The 24,571-nt window shown below is 37.6% G+C and overlaps 2 protein-coding genes and 1 non-coding gene across 5 annotated transcripts in view; all 3 read left to right on the top strand.

Annotated features, from left to right (window-relative positions):
- The window catches only part of LOC127643311 (protein FAM214B-like), a 29,500-nt gene extending 19,920 nt beyond the window's left edge, over positions 1–9,580 (top strand). Inside the window, exons 3-11 of one of the 3 annotated variants that reach the window (XM_052125995.1) lie at positions 907–1,085; positions 2,753–2,924; positions 3,050–4,337; positions 6,504–6,562; positions 6,778–6,877; positions 7,081–7,239; positions 7,483–7,551; positions 7,710–7,909; positions 8,623–9,580. In XM_052125995.1, the coding sequence (XP_051981955.1) occupies positions 3,261–4,337; positions 6,504–6,562; positions 6,778–6,877; positions 7,081–7,239; positions 7,483–7,551; positions 7,710–7,909; positions 8,623–8,776 (1,818 nt within the window). In that variant the 5' untranslated portion in view covers positions 907–1,085; positions 2,753–2,924; positions 3,050–3,260 and the 3' untranslated portion in view covers positions 8,777–9,580. Of the gene's footprint in view, positions 1–906; positions 1,091–2,752; positions 2,925–3,046; positions 4,338–6,503; positions 6,563–6,777; positions 6,878–7,080; positions 7,240–7,482; positions 7,552–7,709; positions 7,910–8,622 lie in introns of all 3 variants that reach the window. The other 2 variants (XM_052125993.1, XM_052125994.1) reach the window with 2 other exon arrangements.
- Positions 9,581–14,973: 5,393 nt separating this feature from the next.
- Positions 14,974–24,217, top strand: LOC127640985 (ran-specific GTPase-activating protein-like). The gene is made up of 6 exons (XM_052123724.1): positions 14,974–15,110; positions 16,448–16,578; positions 20,786–20,943; positions 21,033–21,161; positions 22,620–22,682; positions 22,973–24,217. The coding sequence occupies exons 1-6, from the start codon at positions 15,096–15,098 to the stop codon at positions 23,122–23,124; spliced, it is 648 nt and encodes a 215-aa protein (XP_051979684.1). The 5' UTR covers positions 14,974–15,095; the 3' UTR covers positions 23,125–24,217.
- On the top strand, positions 22,709–22,837 carry LOC127643343 (small nucleolar RNA SNORA77). Its single transcript, XR_007970495.1, has one exon. It is a non-coding gene; the product is annotated as a small nucleolar RNA SNORA77 (small nucleolar RNA).
- Positions 24,218–24,571: the final 354 nt, after the last annotated feature.

Raw genomic sequence — 24,571 nt, 5'->3', positions numbered from 1 at the left:
CAGGGTGTGCTGAGTGACTTCTGCCAGGTCTCCTAAGCAAACAAATTGGCCCGGTTGCTAGGGAGGGTAGAGTCACATGAGGTAACCTCCTTGTGGTTGCGATTTAGTGGTTCTCGCTTTCAGTGTGGTGCGTGGTAAGTTGTGCGTGGATCGCAGAGCATGAGCCTCCACATGCTGGGAGTCTACGCGGTGTCATGCACAATGAGCCACATTGTAAAATACGCGGATTGACTCTCTCAGAAATGGAGGCAACTGAGACTTGTCCTCCGCCACCTGGCTTGAGATAAGTAACCGCGCCACCACAAGGTCCTACTAAGTAGTGGTAATTGGGCATTCCAAATTGGGGAGAAAAAACAACAACATGCAATACACCCACAATTTGTATGCATACACCCACAGATAGGGCAAACACTCTCACTTTGCACTTAAAATTAGTGATCTCACAAAAAATGGATAAAACGTTGTGCATAGCAACATTGTGCTGCACCTAGCAACGTCACAAAAACGGAGCCCCATATGAATTTGAGCTTTTAAATGATGCAATATCTTATCATGTCAGCGTTGACAGCACTTACTATTTCATTTAATTATTTAATAATTAAAAATTTCGTCTGTGCTTGCTTTGGTACTACTCTAGCTTCTCTGAGAACTTGGCAGTGCAATACTGCAGAGGTTGAGTTTTGAATGACAAATTACTAATGCTCCTCATTTGTTAGTGGCTTTGGATAAAAGCATCTGCTAAATGACAATGTAAATGTGACAGCAGTTTACCAGATAACTTCAAACCAGTTTAGAATGACTGATTCTAATCATCTGCAGGTTGAACTATGTCTTTCATTTGCTGTAATGGTCACTGGTTTGATTTGATTATTTATTGTTGCTTCACAACACTCTGTTCTCCAATAGGTTGTGTCTCTGGAATGCCTGGCACAGGATGCAGCCGCTGAGCAGTTCACTCCTTTCAGGAGCCAAGGGGAGGTGTGATTGGCCACTGGCCTTGTCTGTGTGGAGCTTTAGGAGGGATTTTACCTATTCATTAGCACTTTCTGCAAGACCCCTCCCACCTCACTGACGCTCTGCCCTTGGTAAGGTAAACTTCTGTAAATGGATGCACTTTGGGAACTGGTAGCTTGGGTTATGTTCCATAGGGAAATGGAATAATAACATACTGCATACTGCACAGTGCCTACTGTATGCTGATTCTAGTCTACTTCTAATTAAAAAAGTATGTGAAAAATATGTGCAACAATAAACATTTCAAACAGTATTACATTACAATAGTGTCACATGACTGCACTGTGTTACATGTTAAATCATTTTATTCATTATTTTAAATTTGAATTCAATATTATGCTTCTTATATTATTTAAACACTTGAATAGGGTTGCATCTCCTGTTGGATTTTAGAAAACTCCATCAGTGTACAATAATAATTGTATATTAAAAGCTGTGTGTTAAACAATATGCATAGCGCTGAAATGGTGGATACTTACTGTGTTCATTTTGTTTAAAATGTAGTTGATTAAGTTTAATCACAAATAATGTTTTAATGTTTTTGAATAGTCATTAATCTTACAGTTCTTCCAAAATCTTTGTTTAAACACTGACCCTTAATACTTACTTAGTTTAATAATTTAAACCTTGACTTGCACTATACATAATTAAGGGCTGTCAATCGATTAAAATTTGTAATCGAAGTAATTACATGGTATCCCGAAAAAATATTCAGATAATTAATATGCATTACATTCTTGTGGCAGAACAGTTCATCATTAATAAGACAATACAAAAAGCGCTTTAGAATACAATGTATTGTTTACTACCATATTATTGATCATAAGTCAGTCATTGGCATACAGTTCACAGCAATCCATTTCACAAGTGAATTTGTCAATCAGTTGGAGATTTATTATGATGGCTTGTTTAAGGACCCATCAATTTACACCTGCGTCAGACATGCTTGTGTAGCGTCTCGGGTGCGTTGCGTCATAAACATAAAATGTTTAGTTCACTGTGTCAAGTAAAATATAGTTTAATACTCAATCTTTAAACACATCTTGAGATCCCTTAGTTCGCACTTGCGCTCCTTCAGGTGTTTTGAACGCAAGAACGTAACGCATGTTGTGTTATTCTGCCTACTGAAGTATTTTCTTCACTGTATAAACTGCGCGTTGCTCATACAGCTGAAATTTCACTTGCTGCCCTCTGGAGTAAACAGGTGGTACTACAAGCTTGCATTTCTCAGGAATCTTCCTTATTACGGTCCGGAGGCATTGCGATTAATTGCGTAAATTTATTTTAGCGCATAATTTTTTATAACATTAATCGCTCTGAATTAACACGTTAAATCGACAGCCCTAATGATTAAAGTAATATTGGCATTATATTCATGATGTAGCCAGAGGGGATCTGGCCCCCACAGTGAGCCTGGTTTCTCCCAAGGTTATTTTTCTACATTAGCCAACATCTTGTGCTCACTGGGTTTTTAAATACAATTATTATTTAATTATTTATTTTTAAACGCAATTTACTATCATATTTAATGAAACTACACAATGATGACTCTAAGGTATTATAGATATTACAGTTTCATTTCTGTTAATGCATGATTTTCTGTAAAGCTTCTTTGAAACGATGTGTGTTGTGAAAGGCACTATACAAATAAAAATTATTTGACTTCAATGTCTCTAAATACACTTGAATGACACTAAAAATAATTTCACATTTTCTTTCCATAATTCTCTTTTTTCAGGCCCCTGTTCGCTGCCTATGTGTCTGGGAATGCTGTTGTTTCACCAGAGGGGCAGTGTTGAAGATGGCCAATCTCAGGGGCTAGGGTCAGGGATCAAGGGTCAACACAATTCAAAAGCTGCCAGGCTGGATGTGAAAGGGCCTGTGGTCAAGCTCCAGGCACCAACAGGCATGTAAGTTATAAAAATGGCTGCACTTCTATATGCAGATGTATTCATGATACGTGTACCATAAATACTGTATTCTCAATCATATGTAAATATAAATTTGCTTACGCCTGTTTGTTTTACTTCAGAAGCTGTGTCCATTGTGGAAATCAGTATGTGCTAACTCCACAACTGACCCCTGGAATATAGAGCCTTCCATCTATGAGACGGGAAGCATATTTTCACTTTCAAAACCTTGTTGCACTTTTTTGGACATTCTAGAACTCTCTAGAGTTTGTGTTTGTATTACTTAACACTGCACAACTTCCCTTGAAACAATCACCCAGGGCAAGCAAAGGCACTATGCGTCACATCCACGTAGAACTGGCTCGTAAAGAGCCAGCCATTGAGCTTCCAGCCCAGGATGGGGATTTACTGATGCCTAGCACTCAGAGCGAGAGCCCTGAACCAGCGCTACGGCGAGGAGTTCCCAGGCCTTTTGGAGAAGAAGAGATCAGGCTGCAGAAAGTCTACCAACTATCCATCCTATCCCAGAGAGGTGGATTTGGGGAAAGTCAAGATGCACCACGGGCAATCAGAGTAGGTGTGAAGCGTGGCCTGGAGGGACCGGCAGTCTCTGTTGCCCAAAAGCATCTTTTTCAAGAGGAAGTGGATGATGAGTCCGATGGGGAGGTGCTTTGTGGGTCTGGGGTTGAACCACTGTTTTCCAGCACACTCCTTGAGCACAGAGACCCAGAAATCCCTAGGTCACCCCCCCTTTCCCCCTCACACCCTCCCATTCCTGGTCGTCGACCGGCCCAGCATAACCATGACAGGCCAATCCCGGATGCATTTGTCCCACTTTCCCCAAAGTCTCCCCCCATGGTGGACCCACAGGGGCCTCACTCTGCCAGGGTGCACTGTGAGGGGAGTCCTTCCACCCTTACTCCTAGGACTGAGGCCTCCACAGCTGGGAATGTCCAAGCTGGTTCCATAGAAGGGCCACGGGATGAGGACCGCAACAACTGTAACCTCTCTCTGGAGGTCAAGGGGACATTGTACACCATGGAGAGCAGTTGGGCACCTGTCCCATTTTCAACACCAGCTGAAGCTCTCGAATGGGGGACCAGTTTTGAATCCTCTCCTCCACCATCAGAAAAAAAGACCACCTACTCCAATGGACTGAGCTCTCCTGAGAAAGCTCCAATGGAAGCAAATGGCCTGATGGGGTCATCCAGTTCTTGCCCAGTAAAGAAGAGACTTCTCTCATCCAGCGATACAGGAGAATCCTGCTCGGAAGATGAGGGCCCATCCACCTCAAAACGCAGTCGACTGGCACTGTTGGCACCGGGGCTTGGATTAGCATCCTGTCGCAGCACTGATGCAAAGGGCGCACCCTTCTGGAACCATCTACTTCCATCAGCAAGAGAGCACACCAAGGTAATAAGCATATTAAGTTGATACTTAAACTCAAATTACAAAAAGACAATAATGTCAGATTTTTTCACATTATTAAGTCTTTGACTTAATTTTTTTCCTGCAACACAAAAGAATAAATATTCCAGAATGTCCAGTGCTCTTTTCCATATTGGGAAGTCTTATAAAATCATTTGACTGCTTTGCGTGAGGAAAAGTCTGAAATTTAGTTACTCTCTGAAAATCTTTCCCTTCATCTTAGCTCTCAAATCTCATATGGTGTGTCAAGGCATGATTTCAATGATGAGACATGAGGGAGCAGTGAGTTTTGACAACAGCGATGCAAAACCTGGCATGAGACGTCTAGATGGGCCATTTTTATTTAGTTGTACACAAGCGCAATCTAGATTTGAGAGCTATGGTGGGGGAAACATTTTCAATGAAAAGTTAATTTTTTAATGGGTTGGGAAGACTTGGAAGATACTATATAATTTGTATTTTTGTTTTGATTAATTAGGGTATAAAGAGAGTCATAAGTGCTTAAAATTACATGAAGTTGAGATATATTCTGGGTGAACAAACCTTTTAAGAGGAAAGATTTAATAGATGATGGGTAAGTGTTAAGGGGGTGGGAATAAACCACCACTTCATTACTGACAGGCTGGAGAAAATGGAGAAAAGAGATATAATAAGGGAGGGGCAAAGAGAGAGATTTTACAATATATAAATTTTCCATTGCTCTAGAATAAGCATCACATTGAGAGAGCTATTGTTCAAGAGGTGAGACCTACCTCACCTGATCTCACACATACACACGTACAGGTTGTTCTGGCCAAATTCAGTTCCAGAATGACTTTGGGGTGAGAGGGGTTTCATAGACTACAGAAGCTCATATACTACCACTTTCATTACTACAGGATCAGTACTAGAGGCTTGAGCTCAGGACTGAAGAGAGGCCAAGAAAGAAGGAATAAAAAAGAAAGTGAAGGACAGAGAAATGATCATAGAAACAGGACAACAAAGAGATAAAGGGAAGGAGAAAAGACTAAAAGGGGGTTTGGAATAGAGAAACAGAGAGATTAATGGACCGAAATTAAGGTTCAGACTTGGTGAAAATGTACACGTTGGATACACATTCTATAGTTCGGCCTAGCTGATATAAAGATAACTCCGGTTATCAGAATGATACCATGGACCATTCCAGTATGTGTTAAATTGCAGCCACTTCACTATCTGTAGGTATTTGTCTTAAAATGTTGTTGACTGAATGGAGTCATTGCTTTATATTCTTACAAAAGCGTGAAATTTTGTACAGAAGTGATTTTAGTGCAAAAGTGCAACTGTTTACAATGATCGGCATTTAAATGAATATTCCGGTTTTAATACAAGTTAAGCTCAATCAACAGCATTTGTGGCATAATGTTGATTTACCACAAAAATGTATTTCGACTCGTCCCTCATTTTCTTAAAAAATAAAAGAAAGGTTACAGCGATGCACTTACAATGGAAGTGAATGGGGTCAATTTTTGGAGGGTTTAAAAGGTATGAATGTGAATCTTATAATTTTATAAAATCACTTACATTAATTCTTCTGTTTAAACTGATGCATTATTTGAGCTGTAGAGTTGTTTAAATTGTAATTTTTACAGTCATTTTAGGGTTTGTTGTTGTAAAATTGGCTATAACTTTACTTTAAGTTTAGTAAGTCATTTTATCATGCTGAAATCATGTTTACACACATATTGTTTATATCTTGTGGCTATACTTTTGAAAAAGTTAGTATTTTAACATTTCAGAAATTGTCCCCCTTTTACTTCCACTGTAACACAGATTTTTGTATTTTTTAAAGAAAAGGAGGGACAAGTCGAAATGATTTTTTGTGGTAGTCAATATTATGCCACAAATACTATCGATTGAGATTAACTTGTATCAAAACCAAATTATGTCTTTAAAATCTGACGTCATAATGGGCTTTCTTCTCCTTTTCAGGATAATTTTTCTTAATATGACATTTTTTAAAGAGATGCAAATCTAGTTTAAACATTTATCTGACAATTGGTTTTGTGTGATTTTAAAATGGACTCTAAAGTATTAGGTTCTTTTTGACTTAAGTCATTAAGTTGTATACTAATGTAATATTTTTTTTTGCACTTAAATAAATCTAACATGTTTTTTAAACATCTGTTTCAGACTGCTACGGACTATTCAAGAGCAGGGAGAAGGCGCAAACTGGGCAATCGTCTCAAACCGTGATTTATGTTTTTTTCTCTCTCTCAAATCATTTTAATCTAAATGTATGCCTGTTTTCTTAGCGAGATTTTCTTTCGTTTTATATATAAAACAAATGAATAAATAAATAAATATAGGCTATATGCTTTTTTCAGCAATGCTGGATTGTATATATTAAAGGTCAGCTATTATGATGAAATGTTTTGTTGTTAAATACATGATTTTTTTTCAATAGTCGACAGCTGCGCAGTGGACGCAGAACAGATAACATTCGCTCCTGTAGCTCGGTCTCCTCTTTATCCTCCATAAGCAGACCACTCCTAGGCAACTTTGAGGTATAAACAGACTGACCCATGTACAATTCTAATAAATTAAACATTATCATACAGTACATTAACATGTAGCACCTGTCTGTATACTTTTATTTTTGTCATTAGACCCAAAGGCAGCAAAATAATTAACCTGGATAAGAGAATTCAACTTTGACTAATGTTTTCTAAGCATCTCTGATTGGTGATGTGTGTGCATGTATTTTTAGGAATCGATTCTGAAGGGTCGTTTCTCTCCATCTGGGAGGATAGAGGGCTTCACTGCAGAGATCGGGGCAAGCGGCTCCTATTGCCCACAACATGCCACCTTACCTGTGCAAGTCACTTACTATGACACCTCGGAACACAGCGCCCCTTCCCCCTTCCTGGTATGTCCTTAGTACCTTTTGTGTGTTTGTGTGTGTGTTAAAATGCATCCTTCCTGTTACATTACAGAATTTCTTTGTAAGAACCCTGTGGAATAAAATGTGTATGTGAATCTAATGAATGATTATTTAAAAGTCAAGAGATGGGTAGATACAAATTAAAACCCAAAGTTCAAGGTGCATGTGTTTCACACCTGACATGTTGTAAAATGCATATTAATTGTTATAATTTTCTGCCATGTTCAGGGAGTAATCTTGCTTGAGCCACTTGGGAAAAAAGGATACAGCGTACCCAAAGCAGGGACCATTCAAGTGGTGGGCTCTCATCTTTTCTTGATTTTAACTATTAAAAAAAAAAGAATTGCACTTTATAAACCAATTTATAAACTTTTTTTTTTTCTTTTTTTAAATATTACAGTATGATATTAAAAAACAATATTTAGTTTAAATTACTGTTGTATGTGTTTTTCCAGACCTTATTCAACCCCAATAAGACTGTGGTTAAGATGTTTTTGGTGACATATAATTTTGGGGACATGCCTGTTAATCACATGACCTTCTTGCGCCATCGTATCTTCTTGGTGCCTGTGGAGGAGACAGAGGGGTCAGAGGAAGGGCAGCAGGGCTCCTTTTCTGACAGGAAGAAGATTCTCTGCTACTTGATACACCTCAGGTAAACTTTGACTCCATAAAGTTGTCTTGGACATGACTCAGTATAGTAATAAATAATAAATTGATGAGAAAGCAGGTCTTGTGACAGTGGAAGCATGTGGAAGTAAACTGCTAGTTGTACTATCATTAGAGCTCTTAATTTGTTGCGAATATAGATTGTACTTTTAAATTGCACAGTTTTTGTTAACTGTACTTCTTTCATGTTCCTCTATAGCCTCAAGTCAATATAATCTTTATTTAATGAACTTTAAAGGAATAGTTCACCCAAAAATTAAAATTCTTTCATTAACGTGACTTTCATTCTTCTGCAGAACTCAAACGAAGATTTTATAAGAATATCTCCGCTCTGTAGGTCCATACAATGCAAGTCATCAGGGTCCAAAACTTTTAAGCTCCAAAAAGCACATAAAGACAGCATAAATTAATATGACTCGAGTGGTTTACTTACTGTCTTCAGAAGCGATACGATAGGTGTGTGAGAGAAACGGATCAATATTTACAACTTTTTTAACTCTTAATCTCCCTTTCCGTGTGTCAAGCTCATTAACTGTTTTGAGGCTAGTTGGATGATCAAATGGCTTAAAGACTAAACAACTAGATTAATTACATTCTGTTTCAAGAGAGAAGCATAAAAACACTAAGTATTTCAAATAAAATGGAAGCATTGAAGCAGAATGAACCTGTTTTTCTCTCTTCTTTGTTTTCATATCTCAGATTCCAGAGTTCCAAATCTGGAAAAATTTACTTGCACAATGATATCCGGCTGCTATTCTCCCGCAAGTCCATCGAGGTGGACGCCGGGATTCCTTACGAGCTGAAATCTTTCACCGAGGTGCCAAGAAACCCTAAATACTCCCCCAGAGTGTGAGATTGTGATGCCCTGCTGCTGTGGGGTAGAAAGACTTCATTAATAAAGACTGCAAAACAAGAAAACCCCATACACCTGAAAAATCGATCTCACACACATGAACACAACACAAACACACATACACACATGCAGATACATGCATACACAAGCAGATGCATGTACATACACACCAAGATCACACACTATCATGGGCAGACTCTAGAACGGAGTGTGTAACATGCATGCATTGTGACTAAATTGAGTTTTCCTCTAGTGCCGTTAAAAAGTTCAGCTTTGCCCTTCACTCTGCCTACACCCACATTCCACCCACTGTGGACCAATTTTATCCATGCCCACCAATCTGATCCATGCTAAAATGTTGGTGCCCAGTCATGTCATCCATAGATATGGACTTCCTCAATTAAGAGGACTGATTGGATGCACAGAGAGGTGTTCTTGAGAACAACAGGAATGCAGGAAAGCATAGAGTATAGAGGACTTTGGCCAAAACGAGAAATGGATTTTGAGTTCCGGATTGAGTTTCAATAATGGACGCCATCAGTGACTTGCCCACTGGAAGGTATAAGAAAGTTCCAGAAAGAGACCAGCCAAACAGAGGACCGAAAGTGCATCCATTCAGTAGCTGCATTGTGTTAACCACAGCATGGGTTGTAAAGTGGAGAATAGTCCTCATTTTCTCTTCAGAAGGGTAGCTTGAAGGCCACTGCTGTTTCAACTCCTTTTCTGTTTTGAACCGTTCAAAACCAGAGAGCAGAAAACAAACCGTAGTATTTATGTTCGCATTTGTATAAAAAAAAAAACAAAGCAATATGCAGTACAGCTTGAGTGATTTTCTTTCTTGTGGAGGTAGTAGACACTCTCTCTGATAGGATGGAGATAAATAAATGCCAAGTGAGTGATGTAGGAAAAAGGAGAGAGGGGGGAGAACATAATAAAAACAAGAGGGAAAGAGAGGGAAAATGGGGTATTTAAAATCAGAAAATGTTGTTTATGTATATTTTAAAACTGATTAAACTCTGCGACTTGCGAGTGAAACCATTGTTTGACCTTTATTCGTCATGGGTTACTTGAGAAAATATGCCAAGGTTTGCTCTTGCAAATACTGTGTATGATCAATAAAATACATTATAACTTGGATCATATTTAAAAAAACACACACATTTTAATGATTGAAAATACAGCTGTTTAATGACAATATGTACTCCAGTCTGTGAGGCCTTCTCAGAGATTACAAACAGTTTATCTTTAGGCTTTGGCATGGAGTTAGATCTGTTTGGCTGCTATTGATTTGAACGGTAGTAAAAAACAAAAGAGTTATGGCACCAATGACTGCCTCATAATGTCCATCCAAAATAATTGCTGTTAAGCCCAGATATTACGGGGCTAATATGTGGTAAATTTAATTTTGGAGAAAATAGTCCATTTAAATGTGTCCTTGGCTCCAAAACAAGGCATTAAGAAATATAATTCATCAGAATGAAACAAACATGAAAATCTATATGAGCTGCAAGATTTAATCAACAAAATGCGACAGCATTTCAGGGTTTTTAATATAACATGATATTTACACAATTAATGGTGTAATTGGCAGGATTCCTATGATTGTGATATATTGTCTGGTTGTTACACTGAAAATATTTTGATGTCACACTTTTGATGTCAAACTTGAAAAATAAATGTATGATAAACATCATATAAAGTTAGGGCTACTAAAAATTTTAATGCTTTCATCCAAATCAATAAATTGTAAATGATGTTACTACAGATCATAGTTTGGATTCGCTCTGTTTGACCGAAACCTGGATTAATTAAACCTACATATATTAGTTTAAATGAGTCTACTCCCTCAGGTTATTGTTATAAACATTAGCCTCGTCTGAAAGGTCGAGGAGGAGGTGTTGCTACAATTTACAGTGATATTTTTAGTGTTACTCAAAGGTCTGGATATAAGTTTAATTCTTTTGAACTGATAATGCTTAATGTCACATCAGATATAAATAAAAAAATGTGTTGTCTTTTGTTCTTGCAACAATTTATAGACCACTAGGGCCATATTCTGAATTCCTTCGAGAATTTGCTGATTTTCTGTCAGATGTGGTGGTTGCTGTGGATAGAGATTTAATCGTTGGTGACTTCAACATCCACATAGATAATGAAAATTATACACTGGGAATTGCTGTTCTTTCATCTACTAAAGATAGCTTCACTAATAATCTTCCAGATTTGTCTCAAATACTAAGTACGCCAAAACGTTCAGAAGAACGTGTTGATACAGTCTTCTCTAGTGCTCTAAATAGTGTTGACCCTTTATCTTTTATAGAAAGAGAAAAATCCTGTACCATGTACAATAATTACACACATGCTCTCAAGAGCTTGGAAAATAGAACATAGTAGAATACAAAATTAGAGATATTTCGCATGATTAGAAGGATGTGGCACTTTTCCACTGTACGTTACGTTCGACTCGCCTCAACTCTACCCGCTTTACTTTTCTGAGCTTGCAATTCTGCTGCAGTTTAGTGCTGCATCAACGTGGGTGGGTTTATAGGCTGATCTTCATAGTTGCGCTGCCTCTACTACCATGACATCATCAACACTACACAAACTGACCAAAACTAACACAACCGCTAGTTGTTAGCTACTAACTCATCGTGCTGCATAAAGCAGTTGTTGCATGGTGATTTTTTGTTTTAGAAGCAAGCTTCCTGTAGCTGGTCAACTAAATAAAGTGACGCTTTTAAGCAGAGTATAGAGTTAACGTAACAAAACATACCATCCTCCATCGTGGCTGCGTCCAGGGCACTCTCCCTCCCATTGCGTGCCGATTTAGAGAGCGTGCATTTTGTTCAACAACTTCCACCTTTCCTTGATGGATCTGTAGTCACTTTTAAAGTTTTTTTTTACTTTTCCCTACACTTTTGGTAGGTCCGTTGGTAGCCGTGTGCGGCCAACAGCTGAGACACTTCTTGAAAGACTTTATGGTTTCGCTCATCACTAACGAGTGGACCGTCTGCACCTTGTTTATTGACCACGGCGTGGTTTTGTGCACAGCCATTTCTTTTTTCACAATTCAAAAGTCACTTGAACAAATTATACTGCTATCGCTGTTACTAACTTTAAAACTAGCAGGTTGATTTTACTTATCGGAAATCCAGTGATGCTGGTAGTGACAATTCTCCCTGACCAATATGTGATCTACAGGATTTTGACATCACATTTAGTATTGGCTCGGCTCGCTTGGAACCTCAACTGTAGGTTGAATATAACTCAACTTCATGTAATTTTAAGCGCTTATGACTCTCTTTATACCCTAATTAGAACACAAAACAAAAATACAAATTATATAGTATCTTCCAAGTCTTCCCAACCCATTAAAAAATTTACTTTTCATTGAAAATGTTTCCCCCAGTATTTATTCAGTAATGTGGCTAAATTGGTTAGGAATAAAACTAACCATATATTCCATCACAGCATAGTAGTAATGACTTTATGAATTTCTTTACTGATAAAATCTAAATCATCAGAAACAAAATTGGAATGATGCATCTGTCAGCCACAGACCCCTGACGATTAAAATGATTCCCTACAAGCAACTTCAATCCTTCAGTGGTGCAGGTCAAGAAGACAAAAATTATCAAAACATAAAAATCAGCAACATGTATGTTAGATCCTATAACAACTAAACTCCTAAAAGAGGCGTTTGTTATTGATTAATTTATTTTCTATGTAGTTAATTTTTTTAAGAGAGTGTTGTCCCTCCTTTGACCAGGAGGGACAACAGTATCGCAGCTGGCTGGAAGCTTATGGCAGGTAATTTTGGTGAACTGCTTCAGACAGTGGTTCATTAAGAATCACATGTCTTTGAGTTTGCATCAATTCATCCTATGAGAAGTCTGTCTCAGTAGACTGAAGTTAAGTTTGGCTGGCACATGCTGCAGTTTGTCATAATCACTCAGCGACCCAGTGGTAGTCGAACATCAGGCAGGACCGAAGCTGGATCAGGCTCTGGTAACCTCGGGATGTATTTCCCAAGGTTGAGACAGGGAAACTAATAGAATAATATTAGTGTGTGTACATGCCATTCAATTTAAAGCAGAGTTATAGAATACGAGATGTGTTTCCTGTTCTGGCAGACCTGACTAATGCAGCTTATGTATTGAGTTGATGGATATATTAGGTGTTTGCCAGGCTGAAGAGATGAGTTTTCAGTCTAGATTTAAACTGAGAGAGTGTGTCTGAGTCCCAAATATTCCAAAGTTTAGGAGCCAAATAAGAAATTATTAGATTTTGATATTCTATGTATTATTTTCGTGAACGTGATGGAATATAGCAAAGGTCGCTTACAATTTAAGTCAGAAGTTTGCATACACTTAGGTTGAAGTAATTAAAACTTATTTTTTAACCACTCCACAGATTTCATATTAGCAAACTATAATTTTGGCAAGACGTTTAGGAAATTTTCTTTGTGCAGGACAAGTAGTTCTTCCAACAATTGTTTACAGACAGATTGTTTCACTTTTAATTGACTATATCACAATTCCAGTGGGTCAGATGTTTACTTACAATAAGTTAACTGTGCCTTTAAGCAGCTTGGAAAATTCCAGAAAATTATGTCAAGCCTTTAGCCAATTAGCTTCTGATTGGAGGTGTACTGAATTGTATGTGTACCTGTTGATGTATTTTAAGCCCTGCCTTCAAACACTGCCTCTTTGCTTGACATCATTGGAAAATCAAAGCAAATCAGCCAAGACATCCATAAGTCATGTTCATTCTTGGGAGCAATTTCCAAATGCCTGAAGGTACCACGTTAATCTGTACAAACAATAGTATGCAAGTATAAACACCATGGGACCACACAGCTATTATACCGCTCAGGAAGGAGACACATTCTGTCTCCTAGAGATGAACGTAGTAATGCGAAAAGTGCAAATCAGTCCCAGGAGTGGCTATCACAAAGCCCTGACCTCAATCGGATAGTAAATTTGTGCGCAGAACTGAAAAGCATGTGTGAGCAAGGAGGCCTACAAACCTGACACAGTTACACCAATTCTGTCTGGAGGAATGGGCCACAATTCCAGCAATTTATTGTGAGAAGTTTGTGGAAGGCTACCCAAAATGTTTGACCCAAGTTAGACCATTTAAAGGCAACGTTATACCAAATGCTAACAAAATCTTTGTAAACTTCTGACCCACTGGGAATGTGATGAAAGAAATAAAAGCTGAAATATATAATTTTCACTACAATTATTCAGACATTTCACATTTTTTAAATAAAGTAGTGATCCTAACAGACCTAAGACATGGAGTTTAAATATATTTGGCTATGGTGTATGTAAACTTCTGACTTCAAATGTAAGTACTGTGGAGCTAAACCATTCAAAGCTTTCTAAGAAAAAAACATATACGAAATTATACATTTAACTAACATGATCCTATGTCTTGGTTCTAGTCAACACTCTAGCTGCTGCATTTTATTTATTGAACATGCAGAACATCTTCCCAGTAAGGCATTACAAGAATCTAGTCTTGAGGTCATGAATGGAGGAATTCGTTTTTGTGCATCAGAAAGGACCGATTGCTATCAAATATAACAGCTAAATTCTACTCTGTAGAAGATGACGTAACAGTACATCCATCAAGAGTCAAATAATATTTTAGTGGCTTATTTTTAGATGTTTTTATTTCAATAATTAGTACCTCTCATGCCATCCCAGATATGACTTTCTTTCTTCTGCTGAACACAAGCAAAGATTTCAAGAAGAATTTTTCAGCTCTGTAGGCCCATTCAATTGAAGTGAATTGTGGACAGAAATTTTGAAGCTCCTAAAAGATCATAAAGGCAGCATAAGAATGAAAATTGATACATATCTGGGATCACATGAGGGGGAGTAAATGACGAAAATGTTTGTGTTGTACATATTATTATTTTTATAAATATTGTTGCCAATTCTTCCACATGGTGCATGTTAAATTAATTGTTTAAACTTGCCACAGGAATTATACACCAGGTCAACAAATGGATCTCCAGTCATAATTCTGAAAGCTGTTTACAATTTAAAACATCTTCCCAATAAAGTCATTTCAACTAATTATTTTGAATGCAATTTATAATGACGAATTGACAACAGCACCTATCCAACTCTGCGCAATAAGAGCGCAGCCACTGAAGTGCGGTTGCTAGGGGGTGTGGTGACGTCTTCGGCGCTTAGCGCTCTCCTCCGGTTAGGCGCGCGCGAAAACAGCGGAGTGAAATCTCACGAGCTCGCGCTGATCAACCCCTACAGAAACTCTCTATAATCTTCAAACATCTGCAAAAACCATGGCGGACCCGAAGGTAAGAGTGTTATCATCTTCATGTCCTGTCCCATTCAGAGGATAACTGAAGGTTATTTTGTTTTTTGTTATGAAGATAAATGTTTATGAGGATCTTGTAAAAGGGTAACGGGAAATGCCGGCTGTTTGTTTTTTCCGGTTCCTACCTCAAGCGTTTTGATATTATGCATTAAAACTCTTTTTGGTCACTATTCTTTCTAAAATAGCGTTATTAAACGGCTTAAAATGTACTAGTTTATTAAAAACACGCTACACTCTCAATAGTACCTGCAACGTCCGTCAAAATACGCTTTTGTGCGTGTACTTGCATTGGTTGCAGCTTTACGCATTAATAAACGACTAAGTTTTTGTGTTTTATTATCATATTATGTCCATGATATGTCCTGTACAAAAATGGTTCATTAGAATTGGTAATTGTAAGTTTCGATGATACGACACTGTTAGCCTGTATGTTAGCATTGCTAACATGGCGCACATGTGACGTTCAGAGCCGGTTTATTCACCGCCTCTTTGTATGTCTGTGTCGATTTGAGTGTTGCTACCATTATTTGCGTTATGGAGTCAAAACAGTTGGGTATGACGAGTTTCAGGCGCTGTAAATGCAGTTAGGCCGCTTTAGGCGTTTATTAGCTGTTGCTAGCTGACGGTTCCATTCTTTAGACACTCATGCAAGTCACGCCTTTAGACATGAACATTTACTGAGATATTATACTAATTGATGCCATGTAGTAAAAATCTAATTTGCGTGGTGATGTGGATTTGGAGGTTGAACACACTTAGCGGACAGTGGTTTGATCCTGCACAAAGTTTCCAACAGTAGTTGGAAATTTGCCATTTTAGTTTTGGTCAGAACGCCTTAAAATTCACGAATATCCTCTACAAGACCTTCACGGATATGTTATATTATGTGGTGACCAGCAAGTGCATGTGAAAGCAGTTTGCCCCAACCAACATCATCAGCATTTGAAGTCCAGGTTCACTATCGCTAGTGGGTGTAAGTTTGGTTGAAGCAGCACATTTGCAGACAATAGGCCAAACTCCAGAGACTGATCCTTCCAAATCCTACAGCCATTCAGTCCATTGACCTGATGAGCATTTTGGAAGCAAGGCCACAAAGACAGGAGTGGGACAGTATGGAAGCTTAACACATGCTCTGAGGAAATTCAATTGTAAATTAGCATTTTTGTTTTTCAAGGTCATTTTAATATTTAATAATTGATGACGATTAATTGTCAGCTGCATTAGACAGGATCATTACTCACTTGCCTTGTTCATGACGATATAGCGTTTCTTTTAAATTTGATTGACAAAAATTGCTGTTATAATTTTCCCCTCCAGGAGGCACAAGATGAACATGAAACATCCACGGAAAACGACTCCAACCATGACCCACATTTTGAGCCCATAGTCTCACTACCAGAGCAGGATGTCAAAACTCTAGAAGAGGATGAGGAGGAACTTTTCAAAATGTGAGTCCTTTTATCCCCTGAATGTTTCCCCCAAACACATACATCTTAAGAAGTATTTTATTTGTATTTAATTGGCATCATATAAAAAATAGGGGTAAATTATTACAATAAATATCAAGTTAGAATTATTTTAAACTTTAAAAGTATTGCACAGGGTTGCAATTAAGTGAAAAGGTATATTTAAAAATCAATTTTCGAAATGTCTGTTTTGTGTCAACCCGTAGTCTTGATCCATTTACACCTGGTTTTTGGAACCCTGCCTGACTATTATATTATATTTAGGCCTATATTATATTATGCGGTAGTAAAATAGTTTGTTCTTTGACTTAATATTTTAAGGCTCTCAGATTAAACCAACAACCCATTATTTCACATGGAGGACGACCTTTGAGATTCTGTGTGTGTTTGAAATCGTTTCTTCATTTGATCATCTCCACAGAAATGGATTAAGCGGTCATCTCATGTGTAGCTGTGTATCATTAACATGCATGTATGCATAAACCTGAAACAACCAAGAACATTTGTCATAATGGGAATGTTGCATTAAAAGGAAAATCGAGCACTTTGTGTTCAGTATCAAAATTCTGCCTTATATTTTTGAGGGGGTTTTGTAAGAACCATACCAGACGGTGCACGCATCCGATCAGAGGACTTCGGAAGTGGTTAATCTTTGCACAGACATTAGTGTCTCTGATTGCTGTCTACAGTGCAGGTCAATGAGACTGGTGGAGTGAAGAGTTTAGAGGGCTGTGTTCATGGCATTTCTATATTCACTTAAAATACCTTATTTGTATAGTGAAATATTATTGAAATTTGAAGTGCGCAATAATCACAATCGGCAATTATTTAATAATCTGCGTTTAATCTGGTGCATGGTGTCCACTACAGTGGTCAGATTAGACAGATGTGACCAACCTCAGTTAATCAGTAACAAAAACCTACCTTTGTCAATAAAAGAAAGCACAAAGCACTCAAACCTCTACTAGTCAAACACAAACCAGAGCTAGTGAAGAACCAAATCTGACAATGGAACATTCCCTAATATCAAAAGGAAAGAAGCCACACAAAAGCACAGCAACAAAAGGCTTGTCAGGAGAACAGGCCACGGAAAGCTGACCATATATAAGATATAGATATGGTGGAGGTCTTGGATCCCCGCAGTCGGAGTCCATCTCCTAAGAGTAGGAGTAGAGTCCAAGTTTCGTTGTTACCAACTTGACAAGTAACAGTATTATTCAATGGAACTGTCAAGGTGTCAAAGCAAACATTGCAGAACTTCAATGACTAGCCATGTTATTTAACCCTCTTGCATTTTGGCTCCAAGAAACACACTTATCACCAAATAGTCAAATATCCCTAAAAAGGTTTGTACCAAACATACAACGTCCTTCAGGAGGAGTAAGCATCTTAGTTCATCGGAATGTAATTCACAGTCACAATAGATGGTAATCTACAAGCAATAGCTGTATGTTTAACCCTCCATAGGGTCATCACATTGTGTTCCATTTACTTGCCTACACTTCAAGATCTAAACAGTCTTGCTGATCAACTCCCAACCACCTACATACCTGCAGGTGACTTCAACAGTCACTGGGGAGGAAATCACACACATATGAAGTGAAAAATACTTTAAGACTTAAAGCTCGAAAAAAAGCCATAAATGCTCGGAAAAAAGCAGAGAGAATCTTCAGCAGACTGAACAGAAGAAAATCTAGTAAGATTTAAGATATGCCGAGCACAAGCATAAAGGATTATTAAATATGCAAAAAGTCAGAGTTGGAGAAAACTATGTATCTAATTTAACAGCAAATACACATCACAAAAAATCTGGAACCTGATTCGAAAGATGAAAAAACAATGAAGAATCCATTAGGAATTTCTGAACTACTTGCCGTATACAACACTGCTACTACTCCTGGAGATTTTTAATAATGTTTGGAAAATGTGGAATATACCACCTTCATTGCAAGAAGCAATAAATATTCCCATCCCCAAACCAGGTAAGGATCATACTGATGTAAACGACTATTGTTCAATAGATCTGACTAGCCATCTCTGCAAAACCATTGAGAGAATGATCAAAGACCGTCTGAAATGGAATCCGAGCATAAGATTAGTGATTACCAGTGTGGGTTTAGAAGAGGCAAAAGCACCTAGGACCACCTTATCAGACTTGAATCTTTTGTCCAGGACAGCATCATTAAAAAAGAACATGCTGTAACTGTCTTATTTGACCTGGAGAAGGCCTATGATACCATCTGGAGATATGGAATACTCTTGAGCCCAAGTTTGTAGAGGTCTTTGAGCAACCTACCCATCTTTATCTCCTACTTCTTGACAAACAGACGTTTTCGTGTTCAAGTAGGAACTACACTATGAAATCCACATATACAAGAGCTAGGAGTACCACAAGGGAGCATTCTTTCAGTGACTTTTAAATCAAAATCAATAGCATAATCAAAGTTATTGACCCCCACAAGTTAATATGTTGATGACCTATGCATATGCTGTAGAGGGAAAAAAATGAATATAATTGTACGACAGCTACAACTATGCATAAATAAGAAAGAACTGGTTCAGATTTTCCAAAACAAAAGTCAGTATGTATGTATGCATGCATTTCTCCGATCCTTACACCCTGACCCAGAGTTGAGTATGGAGGAAGAACCCATTAAAGTAGTGAATAATTTCAAATTCTTAGGCCTTGTCTGTGGTAATAAATTCACCTTTATCCCACATATGAAGATGTTGAGAATTATTTTCTTTTTAAAACAATGAATAGTTTAAAAGTCCTGGCCAATATCAAATGGGGTGCGGACACTACCGTTCTTTTACATTTCTACAGAACATTAATTAGATCCTGAATGGATTACGTGAGTACGGGAGAACATTCAAATGCGTGACACAATGCACCATCAGGGAATACGTCTAGCTCTTGGAGCCTTCAGAACAAGTCCCATTCAAAGCCTTTATACAGATTCTGGTGAACCTTCCCTCCAGAATAGGCGTCTGAAACTGGCCTTCCAATATGCTGTCAAACTCTAAGCCAATCCAAGTAATCCAGCCTTTACACCAGTATTCCAACCAGAATGTTCTTGGCTGTATAAAGCTAGACCTAAAATGATCAAACCTTTTGGAATAAGGATTAAACCATACTGTGAGAATTTGAACATCAAACTGGACAACATAAGACAGTATCATTTTTGGCCTGTTACCCCCTGAACCTTGAAAGAAAAACCCACTATCGATTACAGAAGAAGGATTTCAACATTATCCTCTGTTGGGTGCTGGGATTTGGCAGAAAATGTAAAAAGCATGTATGGTGGCAAAAGAGGCATTAAACTTTGAGATCTCAGAATGTCTCATACTGACCTCAGACCATTAATAAACTTGTATATCACCAATAAGTGGCAATCAGAATGAAATGAGTGCAACAGCAATAAATTATAAGAAATAAACCCAAGGGTCCAAAGAAATTACTCTAAAAAAATGTAATCTAGGCATGACTAAATAGTTTTTACCAGATGCTGACTGGGTCATTCAAGACTAACACATGCGTTTTTACTGACGCTGATGAAGATCCTCCCATTTGGATACCTTGCCGTATCCCATGACCATCAAGCACATTTTACTGAACTGTAAATCTTTTGGAACGATTAGACTGCTTTTATGCAAGTACCATCTGAACAGATTTTACAGTTTTTATATTGGATACATTTTAAGTGTCTTATCTAATATTGTAAATATGTATTGATTAACCTTTGTTTGCCATGTGAATAGCCTGGTTGCTGAAATGCCAGTAAAACTAAACAAATAACAGTGGTCAGATCTTTAAAAAACATTTTTAACAATTCAGGCTGTGTGATGTTTTCCCAAACCAGTAACTACCTTTCACCATCTATATGACTGTATAATTTATGTCATGGTTTCATGTTTATAAAAAGAAAACTTCAACATGGTGATACAAGTAAAGTAAATCTAAAATTATTTCCATCATTGTTTTAAAAGAAAAATGTGTAACTTTCTCAAACATCTTTTTGGAAAATGAAAAAATTACAAATGATAATTTTCTGGATCAGAAGAATAAAAATGTCCCCTTTGTTATTTAATTAGTGCATCAGAGGGGTAACATAACCCACAAAAATAAAGTGTATGAAAGCTGAAAAATGTGTATAGCTGAAACTTTCTTTGATATGGTTTTGTCTAGGAGGGCAAAGCTGTACCGTTTTGCCAGTGAGAACGACCCCCCTGAGTGGAAGGAACGTGGTACAGGTGATGTCAAACTCCTGCGACACAAAGAGAAGGGTTCCATTCGTCTTCTTATGAGAAGAGATCGCACCCTCAAAATTTGTGCCAACCACAACAGTGAGTCTAACGACACTGTGCATCCATTCTGTTCAGCTGCTGTTAACTGTTCTTCTTTTTAACAAAATGATGAAAATCCTCTGCTGTAGTTATGCCGTTGATGGAGCTGAAGCCAAACGCAGGTAGTGACAGAGCCTGGGTGTGGAACACACATGCAGATTTTGCTGATGAACAACCCAAAGCAGAGATGCTGGCTATCCGATTCCTCAATGCAGAAAGTGAGTATAAATAAAGTTGTTAGTTTATTTAGATTAACTATATATATATATATATATATATATATTGGACTAGTTGTATTCATTTGATGGAAAAGCTACAAATTTAGGTTATTACGGTGCTGTGAATGTATTTGCCCCCATTCTTCTGTTTTTGTGTATATCTCATACTAGATTGTTTTAAAAATGAAATCTTAAATAAAGGAAATCTTAGTAAACACAAAATACAGTTTTTAAATGATAAGATGTATTTATCGAAGCAAAAAAGTTATACAATAACAACTGGGCCTGTGTGAAAGTATTTTCCCCCATAGTAACTAAATCCCCAAAACTATGAAACTATTCATAATGGGGTTAATCTGGACTAGACACACCCAGGCCTGATTACTGCCAGCCCTGTTCAATCAAATCAACACCCAAATATAACTTTTTCAGCAGCATGAATTTGGCTAAAAAGTCTCAACCTGTAGCACACTGTGCTGAGGTGAAAGAAATACCAGAAATGATGAGGAAAAAAGTGATTGAAATGCATCAGCCTGGGAAGGGTTGCAAAGCTATTTCAAATGCTCTGGTACTCCAAATAACCACAATGAGAGCCATTATCTCCAAATGGAGAACTTGGCACCTTCCCAGAAGTGGCTGACCTTACAGAATTCCTCCAAGAGAAAAGTGTCGACTCATTCAGGAAGTCACAAAAAAGCCAAGGTCAACGTCCAACGAAGTCAATTCTCAAAAGAAGCCAAATTAAAGTTTTGGAGTGACCTAGTCAAAGTCCTGAATTGAACCCGGTTGAGATGCAGTGGCAGGGGTTCATGCTCAAACCCTCCAATGTGGCTGAACTAAAGCAGTTCTGCAAAGAAGAGTGGGCCAAAATTCCACCCCAGTGTTGTAAAAGACTGATCTCCAGTTATCCGAAGTGTTTGGTTGCAGTTGTTGCTGCTTAAGGTGGCACAACCAGTTAAGTTTAAGGGGGCATTTTGTTTTTCACATTGGTGATATAGGTGTTGGATAACTTTTTTGCTTCAATAAAATATATATTTGAAAACTATATTTAGTGTTTACTCCGGTTGCCTTTTGTTTTATATCTCGTTTGAAGATCTAAAACAATTTAGTATAAAAAAAAACACAAGAATAGAAATACTTTTTCACAGCACTTTATTTAGTGTAATGCAGATTCTAAAAAGGGTGAAACAACAATTTGTTACTACGATAAAAGGGAAGATTCTTGAGAAAAGCATAACCAGGGGGTTATGCTTTTAACATAGTATTGAAACTAAATAAAAGTGAAACTCGTTTTTAATTTCAAACAAAAATACAAGTTTAGTGAAATTTTCTAAATAATAGTAACGTTACAATCTTAATTGCATTGGTGTTTTTCTTTCTTTTCTATTTTTTATCAGTAGCTTGATTTTGACTTCTGCTTGATTGTGCCCATTTTTATTTATTGCCTCTTTCTTACAGATGCACAGAAGTTCAAGATGAAGTTCGATGAATGCAAAGAAGAGGTCAGAAAGTCCCTAGAAGGTAAGATGATGTTGCAATGTTAGAAGGCAGACTCACTCTGTTTAAGACCGAGACATACAGCCTTAAACTTTTTCTGTCTGCAACAGTAATCTGCAGAATGTACAAATTGCCTGGCCATTTACTTGGGAGGTGGTAGTACCTTCTGATACATTCATAATAATATGTTTGGCTGATTTTTATTATAATTGACTTAAGGTTTTTTTGAGTCTTTTACTCTTGAATTGAGAACTTAAACTTGCTTTTTCATTTCAAGCACCTCAGCCAAAGTGTTCTGTTCAACTTTCTCACAGGTGACATGAACGGCACCAACAAGGTGGCAGAAAAGCTGGAGGAGCTGTCCGTAAAAGACGACAATTCAAAGAGTTCAGAGAACAAGAAAGAGGATGAGAAGGAGGAGGTGAAGGAAGAGAAGAAAGAGGAAAAGGCAGAAGAGAAGAAATGAGTGCAGGAACACTGCTTCATACGGATCCTCCACTTGCCATTTTCCCCTTTTCTACAACAGACTCTGAAAATTAAATTTGGACACTTTTTCTTTTTGGCTTCTTGACTTCACAAGACCTTGGTGCCACACTTAATGCGTCTGTTTCTCAATCATCAAGATGTTGTGAGCTTCTGTCCCATTTCACAAACTCCCATATTGCCCTTCATCTTTTCATACATTGTGGACCAGTCGTCAGTTATCATGTATTTGTGTTTTGACACAACATGCTACGATACAAGGCTTGTGCGATTGATTGATTCCCACATTGGGTAACCTCTTTTGTTGTTTTTCTTTTTTACTTTAAAGAGTTATATTGAGAGTGTCTAGATGAGCAGGCTGTGTGAGTTGTTAGGGAATATGTGTATCTGAGATCTTTGACTTTTCCTTACAATAAAGTCACACGAGGGACGTTCGACTTTCTCTGTGGCTTTAATTTGCTATTCTGTAATTGACACTTTTTCTGTGGGGGGGTTCATCAGGCAAAACATTTGTCAGCTCTGTCATCAATAACTGAAGGAAATGTTCAACTTATAATGGGTGTGACCCTCTTCTGTTTTAAATGGATATCAAGACAATAAAGAATGGGTGACTCTGTAATCACTTGTGTTTGTGGTGCTCCCACAAGCTGGTAAAGAATACGCAATTTACAATTTTGTCATCAAAAAGGAGCTGTGTAAACTGAAGTGATTTTAACATTAAACAAAGATAAGCATAGCTAATAATTTTGGTTATCATTCCAGTTAAATTCCAAGAAACCGCATTTGCAAGATTTTTAGGGCATATCTGTGGTTAATCTCTGTTGACTGCACACCGAATGCTTTCTGGCTTTTAGAGGATGTATTTTGCCTTAAGTTGTGCGTGTAAATTTTAGGAATTAATATTTTGATAATGCGTTTAATGAATTTTTCACATTCCCTGTTTTTGAGCATTTTGATAAACAGCAGGGTTCCTTAAAATTACATTGGCATTTGATGATTGATTTGAAATCTCACATTTTCTAGTGGTAACTAATAATGTAAAGGGTTGTGAACAAACCAAATTAAAAGACTCTGCTTTGTCACACTGGTGTCTGTTTGGCTTCCATTTATAATCCTGAAGGAATACAATCAGAATTTCTTTTTGATTAGAGTTATGTCTAAATGGTTTCATTTGACAGTAAAATGTCTTCACTGTGGAATATTGTTAAGTGCTACAGTTTTTTTTTTATAGTATAACAAAAAGCAGTTTATATGAATTTTAAGAGCAATACTTTTCATAAACCAATTATTGTTAAATGAGGTGGTTGGTAAATTAGGGAATGTTCTTATGCGATAATAACTGCTTGAAATTTTCAAGACGGTTGTTTGAACTACGCAGCAACTCGAAGCGGAACCTTTATTGTTCCGGAAGAGGTTGCTAATCGGATCTT

This window comes from Xyrauchen texanus, chromosome 4, assembly GCF_025860055.1.
Source record: "Xyrauchen texanus isolate HMW12.3.18 chromosome 4, RBS_HiC_50CHRs, whole genome shotgun sequence".
Lineage (NCBI taxonomy): Eukaryota > Metazoa > Chordata > Actinopteri > Cypriniformes > Catostomidae > Xyrauchen > Xyrauchen texanus.
Note: the sequence above shows the minus strand (reverse complement) of the source record. Positions and strands in the feature narration are given on the sequence as shown.